Here is a 26,926-nt window from a genome sequence, read left to right on the forward strand (position 1 = left end):
CTATCATGGCTGATCTGGTCATGGGAAAAGGATTACAAGGGTTAGCCATTGTTGCAGTTGCAGTGGCTCAAGAAAGAAGCCTCTTAAATTTGGTGGAATGGAACACGAGAACCACATCGGAATTGATCATGGAAGAAGCATCAGGGGAGAACGAGTAAAATTGGGTTTTCCCGGCAGTTTGGGGGACTCTGTCAATAACTAACGAAGAAAAGGTTTTCCTGTGATGTAAAAAAAGTTAGGACAAAGCAGAAGTGAAAAGGGTAACTTCCATATTGCAGACTGCTTGGAAAGGACTTCCAAATAAAGCAGCTGACGTATAACCAAAAGTGGGAGAGGAAAATGTCTCCACCAGTTTCTACCATGTTACTATAAATAGGAAAGATGGAGAGAGATCTGTCAGTATTTCGAAGCACAACATCTCATCTGCCAATGTTTTTTCCCCTAGGAAAGTAAAACAAAATTCACAGGACACAATGGACTAGGCTCAAGCAGAGTGGAGAGTTTGTGGATCAAGATATCATGGGAATTCAGCCATCATCTCAACAATTAATGGTAATCAAACTTCCCCTTACACCTTCATATGGTTTACTTGGGCATAAAAAACCTGCCACTGGGGTTTCTCAACTGGGTTCTGAAGCTTTGCGTGTTGGGAGAAAACAGCCAAGGTGAGCCCAGGGTGGATTGAGTCAGGCTCAAGACAAGGCAACAGGGGCCCTGAGTTTCCAGGCTGCACATGGAGACCTAGCCTAGCCCCTTTTGACATGCTGTGGGCATCAGCATTTATCAGAAGACAACTTACCAGGGTTATTTTGTGATATTTTGTGAACTGCCCTGAGAGGTTCATCTCTTGGGGTGGCAATCAAGAGTATCCCGAAGTCCAAACATGGAGTTCTACCTTGCCTGCTCCTTGTTTCCTCCTTTGCACCATGGTCATTCTGTCCTTGTCCATCTGCTTCACCAGGAAGTGTGTCCTGTGTGGCCAGCTTCTTCCTGACATGAAGTGCAACCAGTGGTGCAGGAGAAGCCAAGCCAAGTCCCAAAGGCAGTCTAGAGCCCAGCAGATGGGTGCATCTGTGACTGATTAGAGGCTGTGGTTACCAGGTCTGTGAAATTTTGTGAACTGCTCTGAGAGGTTCAGCTCTTGGGGCAGCAATCAAGAAATTAATTCATCCAGATGTCAAATCCCTGGGGGGAAAGTGTCACAAATGTCCCTCTCCTTGAAGGGCACCAGTCACAGTCATCCCACTGAATCCTGGGCTACAAGTGCACCGAGGGTGGAGCCAAGCATCAAGAAAAGGAAAGAAAAGTAGCAAGCAAGGGAGATCAAGAAGCAGAGTTCAGAATATCCAAGGACAAGGAGCTAGGCACAACGTAAGAATCAAGCTATATCACTGAAGGTCAAGATCCAGGAGAAATAAACTTGATAAAACTATAATCCCATCTTGATCATCAAATTTTTAGCCAACAACAGGCTGGACTGGTTTAGTGGCTAGGTTCGTACAATATGCCAAAAACTTGGGTTATCTAAACAGAGTTACTGGGTTCCCCTGACACCCTATGCCCAAATAGCTAGACCTTGGCCCTTAGGCACCACTACCCTACTTTGGCTGATCTCCAAAAAGCTTAGTGTAAAGAAAGGACTGGACAAGGGTGTCAGGAGGGTGGCTGTTTCTGTGCAATTGAAGCCTGCCCCCTTTTTATGCACCTACTAACTCTTTTTTTTTTTTAATAAATTTTACACACCCACTAAGTCACTACCTGAATCCACACAAGATGTTACAAAAGGCCAGGAGCAATAAAGCAAAACTTTCTAGAGGAGAAGTTAACAAAGCTAAGGACCTTCAAAGCAGCTCTGTAAATAAATAGATAGTAGACTGTGATGTGCACACACATAGAAGAGAGAGCCACTGTCTACTGGAAATATAAGTGCAAATGATTAATGATACAAGTAATTTTAGTTGGCAGAAGAACAAATGTGTGTGGAGGACTGTATTAGATCCTATCCGTTTCCCATCCTCCAACAGTTACACATGCAATGTCAGGCTCCTGTAACAATAATTCTGGAAAATTGTTCTCCAAAGGATTATCATATTTCCCTTTTCCCTTACAGGAACCAGGATCTCATTACTCTTTGATAAACATTTGATGTTTATCACTTCTCACATGGGGATGACAGATATAGGTGAGTTAAGATCTTGATGCGTTACAGTGATGAGTTCTGGACTTTCCTTTAGTCTCCATTTTTGCTTCTTCCCTGATTTCTACACTATTTCACCAACACTCAGTCTCAGAGTTGTATTAGGGCACCTCCTGCCTTCCAACCGTACATTCTCTCCCTCTTGCACTGTATCTTCAATAATGGTCCAAAACCATCAAGAATTTCAACAGCAGCAGCACCAACCTCTAGGACAACTTGCAAAGGACCTAAAGGCATTTTAGGGTCTCTCCAAAGAAGAGATAAAATGGAGAACAACCTGTAGAAGCATGAGTGTTACTACTTTATGGGAAAACTAGGGATCTAAGGTATTCTCTCCACCTCCTGATAGCAATGTTCACAGTAGGTACAATTAAAGCATTCACAACTCTTGTGCTGGTGTGATTTAAGTAGGTTCCCTCTGTTGTCAAGGAAGCATGTTGATCACCTCTGCTCTGCCCTTTGTAAGTGCCAGTTTATTCCGGATTAGATACCCTGCCAGAATCTGGTCTCACATTATCTGAATAAGATCTCACTGGATCAGATTCATGGTCTCCTATAGCTGGTGTCTTATAGCCTGCCAGGTCTTCAGGCAGTCTGTCAGCTCTGCCTCTTCAGCTTTAACCCAGAGAATTCAAACAATAGTTCATGTTTTGCCCCGGATCAGAATGTAGGTGAGCAGGCATCCCGTGATAATGAAACCAACACTCGGTCAATGATTTGGTTAACTCTGACTGAACTTTAGCAATTAAGGGAATTCTATATTTGGAAACCATATTAATCGGGAATAGAACATACACGCCAGAGTTATTTATGGAAGACGGGTGTGTCGCAGGTTCTTTTTCTGAACCACCCATACCAAATTGACCCAGACTCAATAGACACACCCCTTCATGGATCACTGCCTTGTCGTGGCGAAGGGGCTTGCGTAACTCAGTGAAGCCATGAGCTATACCGTGCAGGGCCACCCAAGACGGACAGGTCATGACAGAGAGTTCTGACAAAATGTGGTCCACTGGAGAAGGAAATGGCAACCCACTCCAGGATCCTTGCCAAGAAAACCCCATGGACAATGTTAAAAGGCTAAAAGATATGATGCCGGAAGATGAGCCCCTCAGGTCGGAAGGTGTCCAATATGCTACTGGGGAAGAGCGGAGGGCATTTCCAAGTAGCTCCAGAAAGAGTGAAGCGGCTGGGCCAAAGCCGAAAGGACGTTCAGCTGTGGATGTATCTGGAAGCGAAAAGAAGGTCCGATGCTGTAAAGAACAATATTGTATAGGTACCTGGAATGTAAGATCTATGAACCAAGGCAAGCTGGATGTGGTCAAACATGAGATGACAAGACTGAACATCGATATCTTGGGAATCAGCGAACTGAAATGGACGGGAATGGGTGAATTTAATTCGGGTGACCATTATATCTACTACTGTGGGCAAGAAACCCTTAGAAGAAATGGCGTAGCGCTCATAGTCAATAAGAGAGTGGGAAAGGCAGTAATGGGGTACAACCTCAAAAACGACAGAATGATCTCAGTGCGTATCCAAGGCAAACCATTCAACATCACAGTCATCCAAGTCTACGCCCCAACCACTGATGCTGAAGAAGCTGAAGTTGACCGCTTCTATGAAGACCTACAACACCTTCTAGAACTGGCACCAAAAAAAGATGTCCTTTTCATCATAGGGGATTGGAATGCTAAAGTAGGAAGTCAAGGAGTAATCGGAATAACAGGCAGGTTTGGCCTTGGAGTACAAAATGAAGCAGGGCAAAGGCTAATAGAGTTCGGTCAAGAGAACAAGCTAGTCATAGCAAACACTCTTTTCCAACAACACAAGAGACGACTCTACACATGGACATCACCAGATGGTCAATACCGAAACCAGATTGATTATATACTTTGCAGCCAAAGATGGAGAAGCTCTATACAGACAGCAAAAACAAGACCAGGAGCTGACTGTGGCTCAGATCATGAGCTTCTTACTGCAAAATTTAGGCTTAAATTGAAGAATGTAGGGAAAACCACTAGACCACTCAGGTATGACTTAGATCATATTCCTTGTGAGTACACAGTGAAGGTGATGAATAGATTTAGAGGATTAGATTTGGTAGACAGAGTGCCTGAAGAACTATGGACGGAGGTCCGTAACATTGTACAGGAGGCAGCAACTAAAACCATCCCAAAGAAAAAGAAATGCAAGAAAGCAAAATGGCTGTCTGATGAGGCTTTACAAATAGCTGTGGAAAGAAGGAATGCAAAAAGCAAGGGTGAAAGGGAAAGATATAAGCAACTGAATGCAGATTTCCAGAGAATAGCCAGGAGAGATAAGAAGGCCTTCTTAAATGAACAATGCAAAGAAATTGAGGAAAACAATAGAATGGGGAAGACTAGAGATCTCTACAAGAAAATTGGAGATATGAAAGGAACGTTTAGTGCAAAGATGGGCATGATAAAGGACAAAAAAGGCAGGGACCTAACAGAAGCAGAAGAGATTAAGAAGAGGTGGCAAGAATACACAGAAGAACTATACAAGAAAGATCTTAATGTCCCTGATGTCCACGCTGGTGTGATCACTGACCTTGAGCCAGACATCCTAGAGAGTGAAGTCAAGTGGGCCTTAGGAAGCATTGCTAACAACAAAGCTAGTGGAGATGACAGTATTCCAGCTGAGTTATTTAAAATACTAAAAGATGATGGTGTTAAAGTGCTGCACTCAATATGCCAGCAAGTTTGGAAAACGCAACAGTGGCCACGGGATTGGAAAAGGTCAGTTTACGTTCCAATTCCAAAGAAGGGCAACGCCAAAGAATGCTCAAACTATCGCACAATTGCACTCATTTCACATGCTAGCAAGGTTATGCTCAAAATCCTACAAGCTAGGCTTCAGCAATACATGAACCGAGAACTACCGGATGTACAAGCTGGGTTTCGAAGAGGCAGAGGAACTAGAGATCAAATCGCCAACATTCGCTGGATCATGGAGAAAGCACGAGAGTTCCAGAAAAATATCTACTTCTGCTTCATTGACTATGCAAAAGCCTTTGATTGTGTGGATCACAACAAACTATGGCAAATTCTTAAAGAGATGGGAATACCAGACCACCTTACCTGTCTCCTGAGAAATCTGTATGCGGGCCAAGAAGCAACAGTTAGAACCGGTCATGGAACAACCGATTGGTTCAAAATAGGGAAAGGTGTACGACAAGGCTGTATACTGTCACCCTGCTTATTTAACCTATATGCAGAGTACATCATGAGAAATGCCAGGCTGGAAGAATCACAAGCCGGAATTAAGATTGCAGGGAGAATCATCAACAACCTCAGATATGCGGACGATACCACCCTAATGGCAGAAAGTGAAGAAGAACTAAAGAGCCTCTTGATGAGGGTGAAAGAGGAGAGTGCAAAAGCTGGCTTGAAACTCAACATTAAAAAAACGAAGATCATGGCATCTGGACCCATCAATTCCTGGCAAATAGAAGGGGTAGAAATGGAAGCAGTAACAGACTTCATTTATTTGGGCTCCAAGATCACCGCAGACGGAGACTGCAGCCATGAAATTAAAAGACGCTTGCTCCTTGGGAGGAAAGCTATGGCAAGCCTAGATAGCATATTAAAAAGCAGAGACGTCACCTTGCCGACAAAGATCCGCATAGTCAAAGCTATGGTTTTTCCAGTAGTAATGTATGGCTGTGAGAGCTGGACCATAAAAAGGCTGAGCGCCGAAGAATTGATGCCTTTGAACTGTGGTGCTGGAGAAGACTCTTGAGAGTCCCCTGGACTGCTAGGAGGTCAAACCAGTCAATCTTAAAGGAAATCAACCCTGATTGCTCATTGGAAGGATCGATAATGAAGCTCAAGCTCAGATATTTTGGCCACCTAATGCGAAGAGAGATCTCTTTGGAGAAGACCCTGATGCTGGGAAAGATTGAAGGCAAAAGGAGAAGAGGACGGCAGAGGATGAGATGGTTAGATAGCATCACTGAAGCAATGAGCATGAAACTGAGCAAACTCAGGGAGGCAGTGAAGGACAGGAAGGCCTGGCGCAATATGGTTCATGGGGTCACGAAGAGTCGGACACGACTTAACGACTAAACAACAACAATAGACACAGCTAATGTTCTATTTTGAGCAATGCAAATTGCCAAGTGGTGCAAGTTCTGAAATGGGCGGACAGTTTTCCAGAAGTAAAATTAGTCTGAAATGTCCATACATTCCAAGACACTATAAATTATTTCCTGTTCTAGAAAGCTTATTTGCCAGGTTTCACCACCACTGTCCTGCCAAAAGTCATGGTTTGGAGGAAGAACCAGCAACATCTGTGGAGGAGGGGAGTTAATGCAGACAAGATGGTGGACATGGCATATGATGCAAACTTCACCTCTTTTGTATGGGGTAGGACTTGCGCTGCAATCCCATTTCTACCATCTTACTCATTTTGACACATACCTGCACATGCATAACCACACACACCCATGTGGACACCCCTGGGAAGAATGGAATGTTCCAGACTTCTTGGAACTGGACATTTTGCACATCCCTAGTTCTTACAGCAAATTCCCTGCACATAGAATATTAGCATTTCATAAAGGGTTGGGACACCTAGTAATAAAACACATTTCAAATATTAAATGAGATTTTTTAAAAATTGGTGTTTAATATTGGATCCTAATTTCTCTTCTAATTTCCATGTCTCCTACTTCTCTTCAAAGTTCCATGTTGTTTTTAAAATCTGGCACTATATGTAGGCATAATATAAAATTCTCCACAGATTGTGTTTTTCTCATTAAAAAAAAATGATTTTGCATGTATTTACAGGATTCCCCTGCTCATTTCTGAGATGATGGCTACACAGGAGTAAGCTGAAGGGAAGAGGCATCCAGTAATCCTAGCAGATACTACTCAGTTGCCAACTGCTCTATGAACATCTGGGTGAAGGAGAATTGATAAAGTGTCCATTTAGTTTTAGAAAAGTTTAAAAAACAGTGTGTGGCCGACACCTAGTGGTAGACGTGGATATTGCATCAGGAGGCTGCCAAGTTTGGATTTAGATAATCAAGATGGGATATGACCAAGGCATAAGTAAACCATTTGCACTATCTCTGGCTTCTCCACTTCAAAGTAATTTAAGTCTGACTTAAGACTTCTTCAAGTCAAGATCAACTCCTCAGTGTCCGTGTAGTTTCCTTCTAGGATTTTTTTTAATTACCCAAATGTAGGTCAATTTATCCAGGGATTTTGTGCTGGCCTCCCATGTAACTATTAACCAAGTCTAACCCTGCTAAGCTTTTCTGAGACTAGCCAAAGTTGGCTAAGTATTACTCCCTATTCTAGCCTAAGTCTGACTTCACAGCAACTCAAAATATGCAATTCTAGACTGCCAAGTATAGCTAAAAGCAAAGGAAAATGCATCTCATGAGATGGTAGAAGACAGCAAAAGGTGGAGTCTCCATTCCTTGCTTTATCCATGATCCTAATGTTAAATCTGGGTTCCCCCAAAAGGCAGCTCTGTGAACAAGATTCCTCTGACAGGTCCAAAGCACTAAGAAAAAAAGCAAAGAAAATTCAACCAAAATTGCACGAAAAAAGGACATCTAGAACAGAGCGATAATTAGCATCCCTTTTTGGGGAGACTCATCTGGAAAATTACTGCAAAATTTGATCTGCTTATATTATTTTATATCTTTAACTCTCCTCTTTCTCTTCTAAAGTCAGGGAGGCTGAACTAAATGTCAACATGTTTGCTGTGTGTTATGAAGTTTATATATAAAAAAAGGGACTATTCAAAGAGTGGTGAACAATCATCTAAAGTTTTCCTTTTCCTTTTCCTTTTCCCTTGCTTCTCTTCCTTTTTGCAAATAATAAAACTTAATTTTAAACATGTGGTCAGATTAGGAGCCCAGTTATAAGGGTGCAAGTGGAACTAGGTAAATGACAAGAATATAGAGAGCAGCCCAACACTGATGATGCTGGCCAGGCTGTACTCAAAAGCCCATGTTGCAGAAAGGGCCTAGGTTGTATAGATTTTTCTTCCACAACAACAAGGGCTAGAAACTTGCTCTTTGTTTTCGGACAAAAGTTGGAGGACACAAACCCAGATGCTTGGATACCCAGTCCCAGTATCCACGGCTGCTATTCAACCTGACATACAGGCCCTATCGAGGAATCGCACAGATCTCAAAGTAGTGAGGCTGCAGAGTGCCTCCCCAAACAGGCTCAAGCGTTACGTCTTTTGATCCATCGGCCAACTGGAATTTGAACGTTTGCAGAAGGTTGCCAAAGAAAAGGAAGACCTCTGTCTTTGCCAAATTGTCTCCCAAGCATGCTCGATGACCTAGGAATGAAGAGGGGGAAAAAACAATCAGTGCTGGTGATGGTTGTTTAGGGGTTATAGTGTGCTTAATCTGTTGTTGGATTAACCCATATTCTGGATTTACCCAAGACACAACTAACCAAAGAGGTGGAATACCATAATGCTTCTCTGGGGTAAATACAGAATCTGGGAAAGTGCAAGAATTTAGCACCCCCCTTGACGGTGAATGAATTAAGATGGAGTCTCTTTGAAGGATCTTAAATGCTTCTTCCCAGGTTTCTCGCCATTTATGAGACAAGACAACAAGAAACTCCCCTCCTGTCTCTTGATTCTATATGTGTAATATTCCTTCCATTCCTCTCCCATCATCCTCACAATCTCTCACACATAAGAACACAGCCACTTAGTCTTCGGTTGTGTAGTATGATCTAGACATTAAACCTGAACCCGTAAGCACACACCATGTTCTTCTTTTTCTTTTTTTTCCCCAGTTCATAAAAGTTCTATCTGTTCAATTGGTTACCTCATCTGTTTTTTAGCTGAGATATCTATCAGCATTTTTGGAACACACGTATGTGTATATTTACATAATCAGAGATTGTGTTTCCTAACATATAATATCTCCTATCCCTAGCTGGAGCTGATCCACAGTATGCATTAATATAGCAATTCCATTGAACTAGGCTACTGCTGCAGACCAGCTAATACTGGGATGTGATATGCCCAACAGGGTGCCCACAGGATATGTTTAAAAAAATCAAGATGGCGGCCACAGCAGTACAATTGAAGAATATACAAACCAGGTGGAGTTTTGATTGCACCATCATGGCTGCCATCTCAGCTTTTTGGACAACAATCTACAGACACTCCTGTTGCCAACCCACCACAAAATTGTTTTTCTGATTTAAAACATTCTTGGTACAGATTACTATTCATGAAAGGAATAGTGTACTGCTGACAGTAAATATGTGTTTCATGCTGCCCATAATGAGAAGTCATGTCCATCATGAAATGCACATCCAATAGAAGAGAATATAGTAGTTCAGAGTTGAACTGTGGAGTCCTCAATGCTCTCTGAGCTTCATTGTTTGCTTGCAGACATTTCATTACCCACTAACATCAGTGCTAGTGTGGCGGGGGGGGGGGGTTGCCCCGTTTATATATAGTAGCTTGACCTGCCAGTGTTGGTGTGGTTTTCTCCTTGGTAAATCCTTGATTAGGATATTGTTTTCTGCTTGATTGTTTGTCTGGGGTTAATCCCTGCTTATCTGGGTGTTGGTTGCTGGAGAGGATGTGTTCTGGTCTTCTTGTTTCCTTCTTAGCTTTTTTATTGTCTCTTTTGAATGGTGTGTCAGTGTGGTTTATCTCAATGTGTCTATGGATGGCTGTCTTGTCTGAATGCCTGGCTTCCAGAAATTCCCTAGCATTTTTGGATTTAGCTTGGTCTAGGATGCTTGCAGTTTCCCAGCTGAAACTATGGTTGAGTCTGTCCACATGTTATGAGATTAAGGAGTTTTCATTGTGTCTTCTGAATGCTAGTTGGTGTTCATGGGTGTGCTCTGCTAGCCTTCTGCCTGTCTGTCCTATGTAGTGGCTGTTACAGTCCCTACACTGCATGGTGTAGATGGCTCCCATTTTTTCTTCTTGGGCAAGGCAACCCTGGCAAGGCAAGCTATTGTATAAAAACAGGGAACAAACCCCTCACGCACTACAGGTAGTCCTCACTATCCAACCACAGTTGAGACTGGAACTTTGGCTGCTAAGCAATGCGGTCATTAGGTGAAACATCACATGACCGCATTGCTTAGCAACCACAATTCTGGCAGTCCTAGTTGGCATCATTAAGTGAATGCCCTGGCCGTTGGGTGAGGCAACTTCCTGCCGGCTTCCCACAGTCAAGTCAGTGGGGAAACTGGAAGGAAGCTGCAAGCCCCAGGTGGGGGAGGGAGCGAGGGGGTGCATGGGGCTGGGTGGGAGGGTGGGGTTGGGTGCGCAGGGGCATCCTCATGCACCCAACCCACACCGCTTACCCACGCACCCCACCCCACCCTCCCACACACCCCCCTGCCCCCCCTCCCTCCCTCCCCACCTGCTCCCTCCCCCATCCTCCATGGCTGAAAATCCTGCTTGGATTTTTGGCACAAAGCTTTTTTCAGGCAGTTCCCAAAGCCCTGTGCAAAGTTGTTACAGCTGCCTGTAACAGCTTTGCATGGGGCTTTGGGGGCTGCCTGAAAAACCTTCATGCTGGAAATCCAAACAGGATTTCAGCACAAAGTTTTCAGGGTTGCCTGTGCCAAAATCAGGCAGCCCTCAGAGATGAGAGGAAGTCCTCTCAGCAGGCGGCAGCGGCGGCTTGTGACTTTCCTGCCGCCTACTTTCCTGGCAGGCAGCACGGAAGATTGCAAATGGTGATCACATGATGATGGGGTGCTTGGCAACCAGTCATAAGGCGAACCAATTGCCAAGGGTCCAGATTGCCGTAACTTCAGGTCAGGTCGTAAGTCCCTTCATTCAGTGCTGTCGTAACTTCGAACAGTCACTGAATGAATGGTTGGACAGCGGGGAATACTTGGAGCACTGATGATTTACCTAGTCAGGTAATGAAATGTTTGCAAGCAAACAACCAAGCTCAGAGAGGATCAAGTACTCCACCAAATATCTCTTTATAGTAGTATTTGATGCCTGAAGAAGGAACATTCAATGCATGTCATTAAAGACTCAGTGAAATTTTAACAAGCTGAATGAGCACCTAGAGAAAATGGGATGAAAGCTTCTCGGCAGGTGAAATTCCCATCCTTGTCAAGGAAATGATTTGGGTTGAACCAGAGAGGCGTCTCCCATTCATTGGGATCATACAAGGCAGAAGCCATGTTTGGGTAAATGGTGGAGCCCTGCCAAAAAGAGAATGAGCAATTAAGTTCATCTTTTCATTCTAAGGGAACAAAAAGAGTTTGTTATATCTGCTGACAAAAGAGTCCAAGGCAAGAAATCAATAGGAAATTACATAATCAATTTAAACACACAGCTTTAAAGATCAGAAAGAAGAAAGAAGATTTTTTCTTCTAAAAAATGCAAATAGGTTAAACAAACAGTAATTAAAATACTTCTTTAAAAAAAAAAAAAGAAGAATCTTAATAAACCTTCTATTTTTTGAAACTGACCTTGGATGATCTTAAACAGTTAAGCCGGTTGGACCACATGGATGAGAAACCACCAGGAAATTTACGTGAGCTCGATGTTAGGCTGGGCAGTTGAAAAACACATCCATTGTGGAAAAAGTAATGGCCAACCACTTCTGATTTGTTGCCATAAAAATGATATATATGTCTCTATGAAGTGACCAGGAGCTGAGCTCAACTCAAAAGAGAGCAAACATCCACTTTTTTGTGTGTGAAGAAAAAGAGAGCTACATGTATTTTAAATGTTTGTGCTTCAGCCTTAACAAAGAATGAGCCTAACTTCATGCATAGACTGACGAGAACTAACTTGACAAGCTAGTCAAGAAATCAGAGTGAAGAACAGACATTGGAAACAGATGCACCCCCAGCTAACCCCAGGGATGACAAAATGTGCATCACAGTGTCACGGCACAACCTCCCCCCTTTAGACTTTGGATGATGGGCACATAAGGGGCATCATGATGGTTGATACCCACTTTATCATTTTCTTGTTCTCATTTGCTCTGCTCTGCAGCAGTAAAAAGGGTGTCAGGAAATAGCAAAAGTCTATTACTTTTAGTTATTACTCCTGTTTGATGCTTGGGAATGGCTTTGGGCATGATCTTGTAGGTGTAAAAACAGCAGGCCAATAATTTATTCATTTATTTATTTATTAAATTCGTATGCTGCCCATCTCCCCCAGTGGGTGACTCTGGGTGGCTCACAATTAGAATAAAACCCACAAACCGTTAAAAAAATAAATACCCACATTAATTAAAAGCCAGGCTATATAAAAAGAACCCAATACATAAAAAACTAAAAACATTCAGGATGACGGGGCGTAAAAACAATTACAGCACAAGCCACTTCCACTGGTGCAAGCCCCCATCCGGCCCTCAGGCCATCTGGCATAGCCAAGATTTCACACTGTTCCTGAAGGCCATGGGAGTGGGGGCACACCGCTTTCCCCGACTTGGCACTCCGCAAATCTGCTTGGCTTCTTCTCTCACGCTGCTCCAGCTTTTGGTTATACTGACCAAACATAATTGGAGGACAACAGTAGCAGTTATGAACATATATAAATATAGGTAGTCCTCGGTTAACGACCATTCGTTCAGCAACTCTTTGAAGTTATGATGGTGTTGAACAAGGAAACTTACGGCTGTCCTCAAGGTTGCAGCCATCGCAGTATTCCTGTGGTCCTTTGATCGTGATTCAAGCGCTTGGCAATCAGCTCATAATTACAACAGTCGCAGCATCCTGCAGTCAGCGGTTGCCGTTTGTGACCTTCACTGCTGGCTTCTGACAAGCAAAGTCAATGGGGAAGGTGGCAGGAGGTTGCAAATGGCAATCACGTGATGTCATGCCTAACAACCGTGTGGGATTTGCCTAATGACAGCAACTGGAGCTGCCGGAACCACCGATGTAAGATGGTGCAGTCACGTGACATCACACTTTACGGCCATGTCACTTGGCAACAGAATTCCCAGTCCCATTTACCATCGTTAACTGAGGACTACCTATAATTGCGTGTGCTTCATCTAGCAATACCGTGAGCAGAAGAAAGGAGGACTCTAGGCCACAAGGATTTGGTTACCTTTCTAATGAGAAACTGCTGGATCATTGTGTCCCTTATGCAGTATCTGGGCATCCCAACTGCAATGACATTGCTAAAGCGCTGGATTTCGTGCACCACAGCATTTGTGTACGGAAGCTTCTTGCGATCCTCATAACAGAGTGACTGCCCTGGGGTTAGAACTGTATCCATTTCCTTTTGAACTTTGTCTGAGGAGAAGCAAATATTGTGCACATTAACTAGCGCTAGGATTAATAAGCATCTGAGTATGGCCCCAGCTGTCTATGGTCTATTAATGGCAGAGGCTCAGCCTAGCAGGAGTGAACTGCAAAGACAAGAAAGCAGGAATGCTGAGAATGTAAACATGCAACTGTCCTCAATGCATGGATGAGATGGGGAGGGGGAGTAAATAGGTTTTGAAAGACTGGGTACCGTCCGTTCTGTATCATCTTTCCTGCCCATTCAGAGACTGCCAATTCTTTGCTATGGTTGCCATTCCATAATTACAGCAAAGATTTAGTTCTTAGCCACGGTCATCAGAAGGTAATTCCCTTCAGCCAAGTAAAAATGCTCTCCAGCAGTCCTTGAATCAACAGAAAATTTTACCAACACATAATTTGCTACTCCTACTGCTGGTCCTTACTCAGCCACAGGCTCAATGCAACAAATGATTGTAGCCTTATTTACTATGTGCAGGGCATATAAAGGATAGGGATTAGTGAATTCTCCTGGCACTTTCTTGCTCTCCACCCACTAAATGTCACACCCTAGTAGGAAATCATCTATCTATCACCCTCCTTAAAGTAGATTGGGGCTGAGGAGCAGACAAATTTCGACAGATGGATGGCTCAGCCCATTTAGCTATCTGTCAAAATTTGCTCTGGGTTTGTACAAGTGTTTTGCACAGATGACTTCTCCTTTTGAACATGGATTTAGTGCTCTTCTGTAAGAACATTAAACCCATTTCTGTTCCCTTTGCCCTCCTCCATGCAGGTCAGCCTGTCATTCAGTTGGTAGCTTCCTTCACATGCTTTAAGGAAGTCTTTCTTAAACTTTTTTTCTCTCAGGACCCCTTCCCACTTTTAAAAATTATGGAGGACCCCCAAAGAGCTTTTGTTTGTATAGGTTATATTTATTGATATTTACCATATTAAAAATAAAAATTGAGGCATTTGCTGCCACTCCCGCTTCTCACGGTCATTTGATGGGATTTTAATATTGTATTTCAACACAGCCTGGCAAATAATTTGGATTTCACAGACCCCTGAAAGGATCTAGGGGGACCCCCAGAAGTCCTAGCACCATATTTTAAGAAACAGTGTTTTAAGGAATAGCTAAAAGGGCCTGTGCTTGCACTCACCTAAGTTCCAACCCACTTCTGAGTAATTTCTGAAACATGCAACACCATAAAATTTGGTAACAATCTGTAATTTAGATTGGATGAAGCTCAGACAAATATTACATCAAAAGCTACAGATAAACCATGGTCTTGGGTATTGAGAACAGATGAACACTGGCACTGATCTATAATGCTAAGGGAGTGTACCTGGGGTGTATCTGGCACACCCTGAACACCTGCTGTGTTTACTCAACAGTTAACAGTTAGTAGTCTTCCCCAAATACCTCACATGACCATCACCCTCTCTGAAGTATCTGTTCTTATCATGCCAGTTGAAGTGGCCTGAAGAGACAAAGGCTAGGCCTGCTTGGATCATCCGATATTTTGAGTGGGAAATAATATCTTGTCATTTGGACCACCGGGAGTACCAAAGAATTCTCCCAATAATACTTGTCAATTACAGGTTAAGCTGCTTCTAGTAGCTTCAGGTACCAAGCATAGGTTGGACTACAAAGGTCCCGTCTAACTCTTCCATCCTATGATTCTTCTCTCACCTTGAATGTCTGGGTAAAGCACCATATATAACAACGCCCAGTAGAGAGTGACGCTTGACGTCTCTGTTCCACCCAGGAAGAGATCAAAGATGCTCTGAACCATGTTCTTTTCATCATAGGGTGGTTCAGGTTGGTTTTTTGTCTACAGAACAAAGAGAAATGAATATCTGTGAAGCTTGGAAGGTCATTCTTCCATCCTGTCCCTGCCACTTCCAACAGCTTCAACCTTCTCCCCTTGGGGAAGAGGACAGCAGGCAGTGCCAAAAAAGCATTTGTTCCTATGGAGTAACAAAGCCCTGACAGTCCCCTCCGATGGTGCATTGTCACGATCCCCAGTGAAAATGATTCTCAAGGCCAGGGTTTCTCAACCTTGGCAACATTAAGATGTGTGGACTTCAACTCCCAGAATTCCCCAGCCAAATAATTATTAAATGAAATGTAATATTTAATATTTAAATTTAAATATTGCTTTTCTCCCCAACAGGAAATATTGCGCTCCTCATGCAGGGGCATCCATAAGGGGGATAAAAAATGCAATGAGGGGCAGAGCTTTCATCACACAGTCACAAATGCCATCTTTACTCCCCCCACCTCCCAGTCCCCCTGCTCTCATATTCAAGGAGACCTCCAGTGGTTTTTCACACTTCAAGAATGAACTCTGAGGCCAAACCAACTTTTTATAGGGGGTGGTTTCACTTCTTTACTTCGAATTACTCTCCCTGATGTCAGTGTAAAAAAGGTCTTTATCAATTTCAGCCAGATATTCTCTGCATTGTGATTTATTTTTTTCTCTCAAACTGACTTTTCATGTCTGCTCTCTCTCTCTCTCGTTTTCTTTGTAATCACTCACTTTTTTCTCCTTTTTCATAAACCCTTCCACCCTACTTCATTGCATACGATAAAACAAATGAAGCTCTCTGTCTTTTCCTTCTTAAATTGCCCATCCTTCCACATGCAACTTACAGTACTGTCACCCTAATGTGAAAGCTTTTGAGGATGATTGATGATCCTACTCAGCTGAGGGCTAGTGGCTGCTTTTTTACAACATGCAAAACATGGCTAGCGTTAATCTTGGTGGCCCATTGGGTGGCATAGTACGTTGTGTGGATCCAGCCCTATTTAGTTTATGGTTCAATGCACATGCCCAGGAAATGAAGGGATTCAATTGGCTGGTTACACTCTGAGTTCACACCTGAAACTCTGATATCTGAGTTCACCAAAATGTCTCCCAGGACATCGTGCTACAGTACTTCTCCAACCTGCATAATATAACTGTCCTTACAGCTGAAAATAAGAAGATGCCATTATCAGGTGTCTCATAGTCCCATGGAAGAGCACTCACTTACTTTCTCTATTTCAGCAAGGTAAAAATGAATGAAGTCTTGGCCTTTTTCTTGATCGCCTGCTTCTTGGTGCTTCCTGATCTCAGTTCTTATGAACGCCCACACAAAGTCACGTGAGAATAAAGCCCTCTTGTGTGGTCCTGGGAGGTACTGCATAATCCAAGGGAAAATATCATATAGCTGGAGGGAAGAGAAGAAACGTTTGCACGCTGCCCAGAGTCACGTCACGTGAGATATAAATATATACAGTAAATATAAATTTAATAGTTAAATATATAAAGATAATAAATAAAGACAATAAATAAAAAATACATATTAAATGGAGGGAATAGGATTGATTTGAGAGCAAAGCCTGGGGAAAGGATGCAGGAGGTCACTCTCTTGTGAATGGCCTTTGGAGAAGTTATTAAGACAATGCAACAGGGACATCCTTCACTAGATCCTCTTTTAACTCCAAGATGAATTAAATCCTAGTTGTTTTAAAAATCTTTGTAGGAAGAGGCATAAAGGAAGTTCTGAGGGCCAATGAGTGGTCTTTTCTTATTTTTCTGTTTGATAGTACTTTCCTCTTTTCATCTTTCTGCTGTATTTGCAGTGTATCAACACTGTATTCTTGAACGGTTGCTGAGAACGGCAAGGCATTTTTTTCCTTTTATTTCAGTGGAACACAAAACTCTGGGACAATATTCCAGCCCCCCCCCCCATTAAATAAAGAAACAGATCATCCTATAAAGGAGGGAAACACAAGGCCATTAAGTCTAGAGTCTGAAATTAATCTAAGCGCCCCTTAAAGTCTGAGAGTATCATTTCCCCTTACAGGGGAACATTTGAGAGTATCATTATCAAGGATTTTCATCTTTAAAATTTGGCTGTTCTTGTTTGGATTATTTGGTGCAAAACCTCAGAGATACGGGATTTCAAAATACTGTAGGCAGGGACCTTTGTACACCAGCATCTGAACTAAAAGGAATCAGAAAGAGACAGCTGTCATAGAGATGGGAATACCAACCAACTTCCCCCAGCATGGATGACAACCAAGGTGGGGTCGAAAAGATGGCTGCCACTATCATGTAATCAAAGTTCTGCCCTTTTTATACCTGTGAAACATGCATGATCCCCAAAGAAAGGGAGTGGGGCTTCAATTGCACCGTCATGGCTGCCACCTTGACTTTATTGACCTCTCTTCCTGCAGATAGCCCTGCTTCCCTGCTAGCCTTTAGTGCCCACTGCAAGTTTTTCTCCCGCTTGGGGCCTGTTCAGTAACCCTAACATGTTGATGTTTGTCCCGTTAGAAAAAGGGAAGAGATCCTTTGCTCACGTGATTCGCGAGAGTGCCACCGACTTGGAAAATGTTTTTTATTGCTTCCAGCAGGTGAAGAAAAGTTTCGTCCTCTGTGGAGAAGCGATGTCCAAAGACAACCGCGCAAATCACATTTGAAACCCCAAGGCTAAGGGCAAAAGAAGGATTCATCGGTTTTCCTGCAAATAGAAAGATTGACTCATAACTGGCATGCGTTTTGCAAAGATGGCACAGGGCACACAGAGAAGGGTTACAGGCAGCCGTGAATTCACTATGCTAGATGGGCCAGTGCAGTGTGTCTCAGCCTTGGCAACTTGAAGATGTGTGGACTTCAACTCCCAGGATTCCCCAGCCAGAATTCTGGGAGTTGAAATCCGCACATCTTCAAGTTGCCAAGGTTGAGAAACACTGGGCTAGTGAGTAGTTCTTCTATTATTTTTTTATTTATTGACAGCATTTGGATACCATTTCTCCCAAGTAAAGAGAGGATATCGATTTAGAGATCTTGAGATATTTTACAAATGTTTCTGTTTTAGCCCTTCTTCTGCATGACCACATCTGGAATGTAAGAATAAGAGTGATTTTTTTTCTGGCTAGAATAACAATCATTAAAACTAAAGCTGCACATTTCTTCTTTTCCCCCCTTTTTATTGTATTTTATAACAAGTTTGCAAAAACTCAACAAAAATGCAAAAGAACACCAAAATACCCCCCCAAAAAACCCCAACTAATAAACAACAAGAAAGAAACTTAAACAGAATAAAAAATAAGGAAAAATATATCTATTTTTTTAATGTAAAAATCCAAGTTAAAAAAAAAACCTGCATGTTTCAGCTAAGACTCGACAGGATCTGGAAACAAGAGTTTGACCTTGTCTTTACTTCCTTTGGATTGATTATGTGCCATCAAATCAGAGCAGGACTGTGTGATGGGGAGAGAGAATTTAGGGTCTTGAGTTCTGACGAACATGTTCTTAGACAGGGGTATCTGCAAATGAGGTCAAAAAAGTCAAGATGGTGGCCACAATCATGCAATTGCAGTTCTGCCCTTTTTTACATGCATCTTGACTTTTTTTAACACACACACATATTGTAATGGAAAGTAGGAATAACCTTGAGGAACAGGAGGAAGAGCTGCAACCAAGACAATGATCTGATAAAAGAAATCTGAGTCCAGGGCAGAACTGTATCCTGAGACAGCATCTCAGACAAGACCCTCCTTAGTTCTCGTGAAGATAAAGGCAGGAAGGAGGGAAGCACATTCAGACTTACAAAATTCTGTTGCTGTAACTTATAATAAAAGTAGTATTAGCATGCATAACTCTTGATGTCCTTGTCTGGTCTACCTTGAAGGGCTGACACGTACAGTACACACACCCCAATCCCTTCCATGCATGCCCCTGTTTTTAGAAGTGGTTGCCTTTCCCACGTTTGGATCAGTTTACCTCAGATTACCTCTGATTACATTTGCTTTGGGATTCTGGGTTATTTTGGTTGACCGAACTCAGTTTGAAAGTGACAGGACAGCAGAAGTGAACCAGCTCAGTGGAAAACCCAGTACTGTAGATGCATTTGTCAACATGCAAAGTTTTCTTATTTTAACTTTGACTAGGGTTTTCCGAGGGGGTGGGTTACTGTATTGTGTGAAGTCAACCATTTGCTTAATTTAGGTCATACTAAACTAAGCACAGGCATTGTACTAATCCAGAAAGAGGAGTTAATTTAGAAACCAGGTTAGTCATATGGAATGAACCCAGCCACACAGTAATGAGATAAAATAGGCTTGGACACACTTTCTGCAGGAAGATAAATTGCATTGGGTAACCTGTAGATGATCAGATGGGGCATATAGGTCACAAATGAATTTAAATAGGCATATAATGAAAATGCTTCATGAAGTTTTTTTAAAAGTTCTTCTTGCTGGGGTGACTGCAGAGGTTCAAAACAGTCAAGATGGAAGCCACAGCTGTGCAGTCAAAGCCCCACCCCTTTTACATATTTCCTTGCACAAGATATGTAAAAAGGGCCAGAGCTCCGATCGTGTGGGCACAGCCACCATCTTGACCTTTTTGACCCTTTGCCTTCCTTTGCAGACACCCCTGTTAGAAATGTCTTTTTTGCCTTAGCGTTTAAATTTTGTGAAATTAAAACCAAAACAAAAAACAGGCTTCTGGCAAGAAAATAAAGATTTCAACTTCGTAGTACCTTCACTTTTCCTAAACTCCTCCACCAAATATTCTGCCTCTTCTTGGATCTGATACTCCAGAATGCTCTTCCCCAAGCCGAGGGTCTTCAGAGCCATCATGGAAAATCTCCTTTGATGTTTCCAGGTAGGACCGGTGGCCAGTAAAATCCCTGATGACACGGAACCACGAGGATAGATTATTGGCCTCAAATGAGTCCATAAACCCAGCTGGAAGGCAGAATCCACTTCCTAGAAAATTGTGGTAGGAGGCTGCCTCTGAAAACCTGAAGTCCACCTCTGCCACGTGGGCAGCATGGGCTCTGGAGTTAGTAAGAAACTGCATGCGTAAAAAGAAAGCCTAAACCAATCTAACTAAAAGGGGACCCCCCAAAAATTAAGAAAAACAAAACAAGAAGAAGAGGGGAAAAACATTTAGAAACAAGCCAGCAAACCAAGAAGTAAAATACGGGGGGGGGGGGAGAAATAAAAGAAAAAACTAAACTAAAAAAGCCGTTTAATGAATCATCAAATTTCAAAATTACATTAACATTCTACCACTTTAAATTTTTGACGAATACAAATGGTTAGCATTTAATTTTTGAACAATTCTCTATTCTGGGTATCTTGTATATTATCCAAAGTTATTTTTGTAATTTTTTTTTTTTAAGTATGATAGTAATACACGGCCAGTTTAGACTCAGGGAAGGCGCCTCCAATACACTCAGTGCCTTGAGGACAGGGGAGCCGAACAAGGAACATGTCAAATATTTTGCCGTTCAGCCATTTTAAGTAAGTTATTTTTCCTTTGTAAAATTCTGTCAGTTTTTATTAGTTACGCTTCTTCATCACTTGAACCAAAAACGTAATTTGTACCAGAACAAAGACCTTTTTTTGCATCCAGCAATGCCAAAACTGTCGATTCATATTTTTAAGAATAGCACATTGTCCAAGACTCCAGTATTATCTGAAGTTTGTGGATTGTGCTGGAAGAATTATTGTAGATCATGCTTTCTATAACTTTCTTGCCAATCTTAGTGTCAGCATTTAACAGCAGCATCAGATGATACCTTGTACAATTCATACCTTTCCACCTTTCAAATTAAAGTTTGCAAGGTTCATAATATAAAGGTGGCAGGACCTCTTTCGAATAAGTTTTCTCCAATAACATAGGATTGATTCTCTCCTTAATTTTTTCTGTAGTTATTCCATCTGGCCCTGGGTCCTTTCCAGATGCCATCATACCAAGAGTGACATCAATTTCCTTAACATTAGGTGGGCAACTAAACCTCCTTCCGGTGCAGTTGAAATTCCTGGAAAATTTCTTTAATTTCTAAAAATCAGTCTGCTCAGTATGTGAATATTTAAGGGTATAACTTCTTATTAAACTAAAAAAACCTTAACATTAATGTCATTTCTAATCTTTGTGAATTATCCCCATGAAATAATTATTCTAATTCACCGTACTTTTTAAAACAAGAGGCCAATAAATTTCTAGGGGGAAAAATGGCAAATTTCATATGGAAAAAATTGAGAACATATTGAAGGGACTCCACTTTGTGTATTGCAGCTCTACCACGATAGAGGTGACACCAAGGAAAGGAATATTGTCCTGGGGCCTGGGCCCCCCACCTGAAAAAGTCAATTAATCTTACCTGTATTATTTGCTAGTGCTTTAAAAAATGGGGGGATAGGCCGGCCAGCAACATCTTCCGGGTGGCTGGTGAGACCATCCTTCACAGCTTGGAAACCATTTAACATAACCACAGGATAGGACCCAAACCACAAAGTAAAGATGTTCCCATAGATCTTTGCCATCTGTTAGAAAAATGACCACATACAGCCTTTTAAGATTCTTGTCTTTTTTAACTTGTCTAGACCTAAAAAGCTTGAGTCCTTCATAGCATTCGTGACTATGATATGAGACTCGGGAGGAATTCAATCAAACTTGTTTGATGCTTGCTTTGAACTAGAAAAAAAGGGAAGGTCCCCGAGCAAAATGTTTGGCTGGCGGGCTGCTGTCAGTGGGGGGAGATGGGCGGAGACAAATTGAATGAATGAATGAATGAATGAATGAATGAATGAATGAATGAATGAAATACCCTTGTCTCCCTCATCTGTTTCTCTAAACTCAGTCCTTACAATAGCTTCTCAAACTTTGTAAAGATTTGTCAGAAGGATAACCTGCAATCCTGGTATGCCCATTAGCCTTAATACAGTATATCCCACATTCCAACCTGGTTTACCCAGCTAGAGGTCTAAATATATGTCCAGGGTGTTCTGAAAGATCTCCAGAGGAACAAAGATTTGCAGCTCCTGACTTAACGGTATCTAATGTAGATATTGAAAGCTCTTCAAATACAGAGGGTCAGAAAGGCAGGTTGGGAAAATTATTTATTTATCTATTTTTGTCTTTAAATTCAATTTATATGGCCATCCATCTCCAACTGATTACTCTAGGGGGACAACAAGGAATGAAAACAGATAAAAGCATCACAACCAGAACAATAACAAATATAGCAGGCAAGATAAAACTAGCCAGCACAATCAGCATAGCCATGATAAGGCTAAGGGCCCTGGGCCCCGGGCCCCAGGATCACTAACAAAAGCAGGTCTTCTGGGTTATTAGGGCTGGGGCAAGACTAATCTCTAGGGAGATGGTGTTCCAGAGGGTGGGCGCCACAACAGAAAAGGATGTCTTCCTGGATTCCTCTAGATGACACTCTTTCATCCATGGGACCTAGAGTATGCCTCTTCTGCTGGATCTAACAGGACAGGTAGACATAAGCAGGAAGAGACGGTCCCACAAGTAAACCACCCCATGCCATGAAGAGCCTTATAGGTCACTTCCAGTACCTAGAATTGAACCTAGAAACATATGGCAACATACCCTAAACACCCACATTATCATTCCAGATGCACGTCACCCAGCCCAGATAGCCATTTCCTAGTGCATCAACTCCACCACACCAAGTAGAAGCAAGTTCACTTCTTCCAGCTGCCACAGTTCAAATCCTTTCAAGCTGCTCACAAATTTATTTTTGGAGCACAGCACACAAAAGGAAGAAAGCCAACCCCTCACAGTATGGCACAGTACTGTCATGGGACAGGACTTCAAGAATACACATGGGCCTCATGTTTTAAGAGCAAGGGACTCTTCTCTGATACCATTTTCAGAGCCTCCCTCAGATCAAACTCAACTCCAGATAACTTCATGTTGTTTTCTTGGCAACAGTGGAGAAAGTTTGCCACCGTGTTCTTCTGGGATATCTGTTTAGTTTCCCAATCTAACCATCAAACCTTGATGGTCTCCTATAGCCCAGATCCTACCCTGTTTTGATTCCTTTGAGATCAGCCAACGTCAGCTAGTCCATCTTAACTGTACAACTATCCCATAACTCACCTTGAATCAGTTTTGGAATGCAAAATATGATGTGGACCTTTAACACATGCTTTTCAACAATACATTAAGCTTCTAACTGATCAGAAAAAAAGATAATGCTATTCTAGCAGGTTCTAGGTTTGACAAATCTATGTAATGTCCACTAATCTCTTCATGGTTACCAGACTTCCAGATTAAGGTTTTTAGAATTTGTTCTGATTTCTTCCTATCGCCCAAGTCAGATGCCTCAGTCTGGAGTTCCATCAGTCTTCTAATTTTTTTGGTAACTAGGATAACACCACCTTACTTCCAGCCATATAATTTGTGAGGATTTTTACAGGGTTCCTCAAGAATGAAAGATCTGATACAGCTGGGGTACCTTTCCTTTTACCAATTCCCATACCACAGTGTTCTGAATGTGCTCCCATGTACAAAATGCCTTGAGCATAGATGTTGATATTGGAAGGAGGCAGGCCAAAGAGAGAGAGGCCAATGGAAGAGGAAAAACATTTACTCCATGTTTTTTGTTCTCATTAGAGTTATCAAAAAAGATCAACATTTGTCCATTTGGAGGACATGGTGGGCACGAGCAGTAGCCCTTACTTGAAAACACTGTTGGCCCCCATCTCTTTGGCCACACAAAAGCCACAATGTCCCTTAGCAATAAATTATCCCTTCACCTCTCCTAGCAATCATGCATCCTTTGGCACAGTCAATCAGCTGATGAAAGGGTTAGAAAGCAAATACCTCAGTCAAGAGTTCACGGTTTATTCGAAGGAATTTGAGCTGCCATAAGCATCCTATGAAAGGCAAGGGCGTTGGTCCCGGTGGATAGAGTCTTCTTTGGAACTGGAGCCTCAACAGCTGGACAATCAGAATGCATAGAACAAGCAGAATAAAAATGGAGCTTAACACAAGCATTTCTGCGCAGCTTCTCAGAGGAGTGTGCTCTGTGCTGGGATGGGTACCTGCAGAACCCTTTTGTTCTCCTAATTTTGGTCCCATGGGTGGAGGATTTCCATTTTCCCTCCCTCTTTGGTATGTCCTCTTCCCATCCCACATCTCTGCTCAGGGCATTTTCTAGGTTGGAGCTTGTTCAAAAAATCGTGTTGTAAGTTTGATGAACGAAACTGCATGCCTTGCTGAGTAACTCCTCTTACACTGGTGTGCCTTAAGTGAAACATTAAGTTGGCATTGCTCCATCTACTTCCAAAGTGACATGTTCCATACCTTCATTTCTTTGTTTCTAAATGTTTTATCCCATTGTTTGATCAGTAAGAAACTCATAAATTTTATTTTGAAATTTAAAAAAAGAGTAAGTTCCTCTTTTTCCTACATTGAAAACCAAGAACTAATAAACAAGTTAAAGAAAACATAAAGAACATTAATAAAATCAGCAAAATTACGAATTACTCTATTATTAGTAATAATCTCACAAGCATGAAACCAGTGGTACGAGGAGGTAAGTTTCTTAAGAAAAGAGTTCCACAGTCTGAAGAAAACTATCCAGAAAGTCTTCCTTTTCTCTCCCTTTCTGTTTTATTTCCACTGCATGAAATTCTGATTTTGGGTTGGCCTTCCAGGGGAATTAAAAATCACTGCAGCATAATATGAGAACAAAATGAAAGCAGTTCATTGTCTTTGCAGATGACCTAAGAGTAGATAGCTAATCCCCCAGAACACAGAAATAAAAATTAAAAATGATCTTGACAGCTAACGTATGGGATGAAAATAATTAAGGCAATCCCATTTTTTTTAGTCTTCCAAATGAAGCCAGAAATGTGGATGCTTGAGAAATCAATGAGTGAACATGACATCTTGCTTGCTGCATCATGAAGATGCCTTACTGGCTTTGAGGGACCCATCCTCATGAGTTACCTCCATCTCCTCCCCAGCCCACTGCTATCACAGCCTAAGGCCATCCTTAGATGTCCTGCTTTGAGAATAGTGTTTTCCTTCTTCTCCCTACCCAAAGCTGGCCATCCCAACAATGTAAGAAGGTGAGGGACCTAGTGGGGATGACCCAGCTGGGGAAAGTGATTTACTTAGGTCCAGTTGACTCAGCCACCCTGCCCTGAACAGGCTCACTTGTTCTGCATCTTGTGGCTGGGACACTACTAACACTTCATCTTGGCTGCAAGCAAAACTGGACATCTGGCTTGCACAATCAAAACAATACCAATCTCCTGGGGATCAGTATCTCACAGTGGGGGTTGATGTATACATGGAACCATCACATGCCTTTCTTCCAGAGCACTTTTCCTTTGAAACCTGAGTACAGCTCTCATAAAACGTTATCTATAACCTCTCTTACGTGCTGAGAGATTCCAATACATGGACAGGGGGTTAACTTTCACCAAGTGAAGCTTGATCTCTCGATCTTCCATAATCTTCCAGAGCAAGAGATCAATATTCCTATGACTTTAAAAAATGTTACTAATAAAAAAACCAAAAAAGTTGTCCTATCTCTACTCTCCTCCCCTTTTTATTTTGAGGTAAGGAATGGAGGAGGACATTTGCACCCTGGTACCCAGATAAGATTTAGTACATCATGGAAACAGGCCGTTCCAAGCCTAGCAGTGAGCCAGAGCTTGAATTGACTCATCTGAGCCAGGGGAGTGACTGGCAATGAATGGAGTCTGCTGGATGAAACCCATTTTCATAGATAACAGCAGAAAAGGACTCTTTGCCTTCTGATGGGAATCAAAGAGTTCCTTTACAGTTACTATTAGCTTTGCTCCAGGGAAGCCAGTAGGTAGGCAGGGGAGGGGGTCCACTCTGACCTTTCCAAACCTTTCCCAATATCCATGTTTGTGGTGTAAATGGGAACGATGTGCAAAGTGGACTTTTGCATGGTGTGGGTGCCTCTCCTCAGTTTAGAACAGTGTTTCTCAACCTTGGCAACTTTAAGGTGTGTGAACTTCAACTCCCAGAATTCTCCAGCCAGCAATGCTAGCTGGTGAATTCTGGGAGTTGAAGTCCACGGTTAAAGTTGCCAAGGTTGAGAAACACTGGTTTAGAATGTCCAGTGTTGAGCTCTGTCTCCTTCCAGAAATCTACAAAGACACTAAACCAGAAGGGACATCAGCTTTTAACTCACTAAAGTCATGATCTTTCTTATAGAAAGTTTGATCATGTAACAAGTGACTCATACCATCTTTCCCATTTTCTTCCCACTTCCCTCAAACTTCCCAGACTTTCTCTGAGATGTCTAACCAGCAGGGATGTCTGCAGGGGAAGTCAAAAACATCAAGATGGTGGGCATGACCATGTGATCATTTACCGTGCAGACATGCAACTGCTAAGACTTGCTCAAGCCTGTTGCATGAAGACAGCCAATGAATAAGCATCAACAGCAGTACTGCAGGAACAATAGCATTTACAACAGCTGCTGGAAGTTTCAGTCACTAACAAAGTGCTTTTACTGAATTTTTGCCTTTAATCATTCAGTAACTTGGTTGTTTTCAACAGTTCAAACTTCAGATGGGATCCCTTCTTCTCCCTGATCTTCCTTTTCTCCTTGGGGCAGGGGGTGAGGGGACTGGGGAGAAGAAAGAAGTAGGGTGAGCTCCCAAAATGTGGAAGGG

At 42.3% G+C, this 26,926-nt stretch overlaps 1 protein-coding gene across 1 annotated transcript; it reads right to left on the minus strand.

Moving 5' to 3' along the window:
* Window positions 1-8,348: 8,348 nt before the first annotated feature.
* Window positions 8,349-24,260, minus strand: LOC103065533 (cytochrome P450 2J4-like). The gene is made up of 9 exons (XM_025176763.2): window positions 24,087-24,260; window positions 21,613-21,775; window positions 19,981-20,130; window positions 17,795-17,955; window positions 16,480-16,656; window positions 15,134-15,275; window positions 13,262-13,449; window positions 11,256-11,397; window positions 8,349-8,527 (listed from the first exon to the last, which is right to left on the minus strand). Exons 1-9 carry the CDS (start codon window positions 24,258-24,260, stop codon window positions 8,349-8,351), a joined length of 1,476 nt encoding a protein of 491 aa, XP_025032531.2.
* Window positions 24,261-26,926: the final 2,666 nt, after the last annotated feature.

Source organism: Python bivittatus, unplaced genomic scaffold (genome assembly GCF_059951505.1).
Source record: "Python bivittatus isolate LINGU-HERP-01145 unplaced genomic scaffold, Pbiv_v1 ctg000980_np1212, whole genome shotgun sequence".
Classification (NCBI taxonomy): Eukaryota; Metazoa; Chordata; class Lepidosauria; order Squamata; family Pythonidae; genus Python; species Python bivittatus.

What these genes read in the sequence shown, in the direction of transcription:
- LOC103065533 (XM_025176763.2), bottom strand. Translation starts at nt 24,260, where the DNA reads ATGCTTGTGTTAAGCTCCATTTTTATTCTGCTTGTTCTATGCATTCTG. An exon ending in GTGGCACTCTCGCGAATCAC is followed by an intron (nt 16,657 to 17,794) that starts GTGAGCAAAGGA and finishes TCTTCCCTCCAG; the next exon opens with CTATATGATATTTTCCCTTG. An exon ending in AGCAGTTTCTCATTAGAAAG is followed by an intron (nt 11,398 to 13,261) that starts GTAACCAAATCC and finishes TCTTTTTGGCAG; the next exon opens with GGCTCCACCATTTACCCAAA.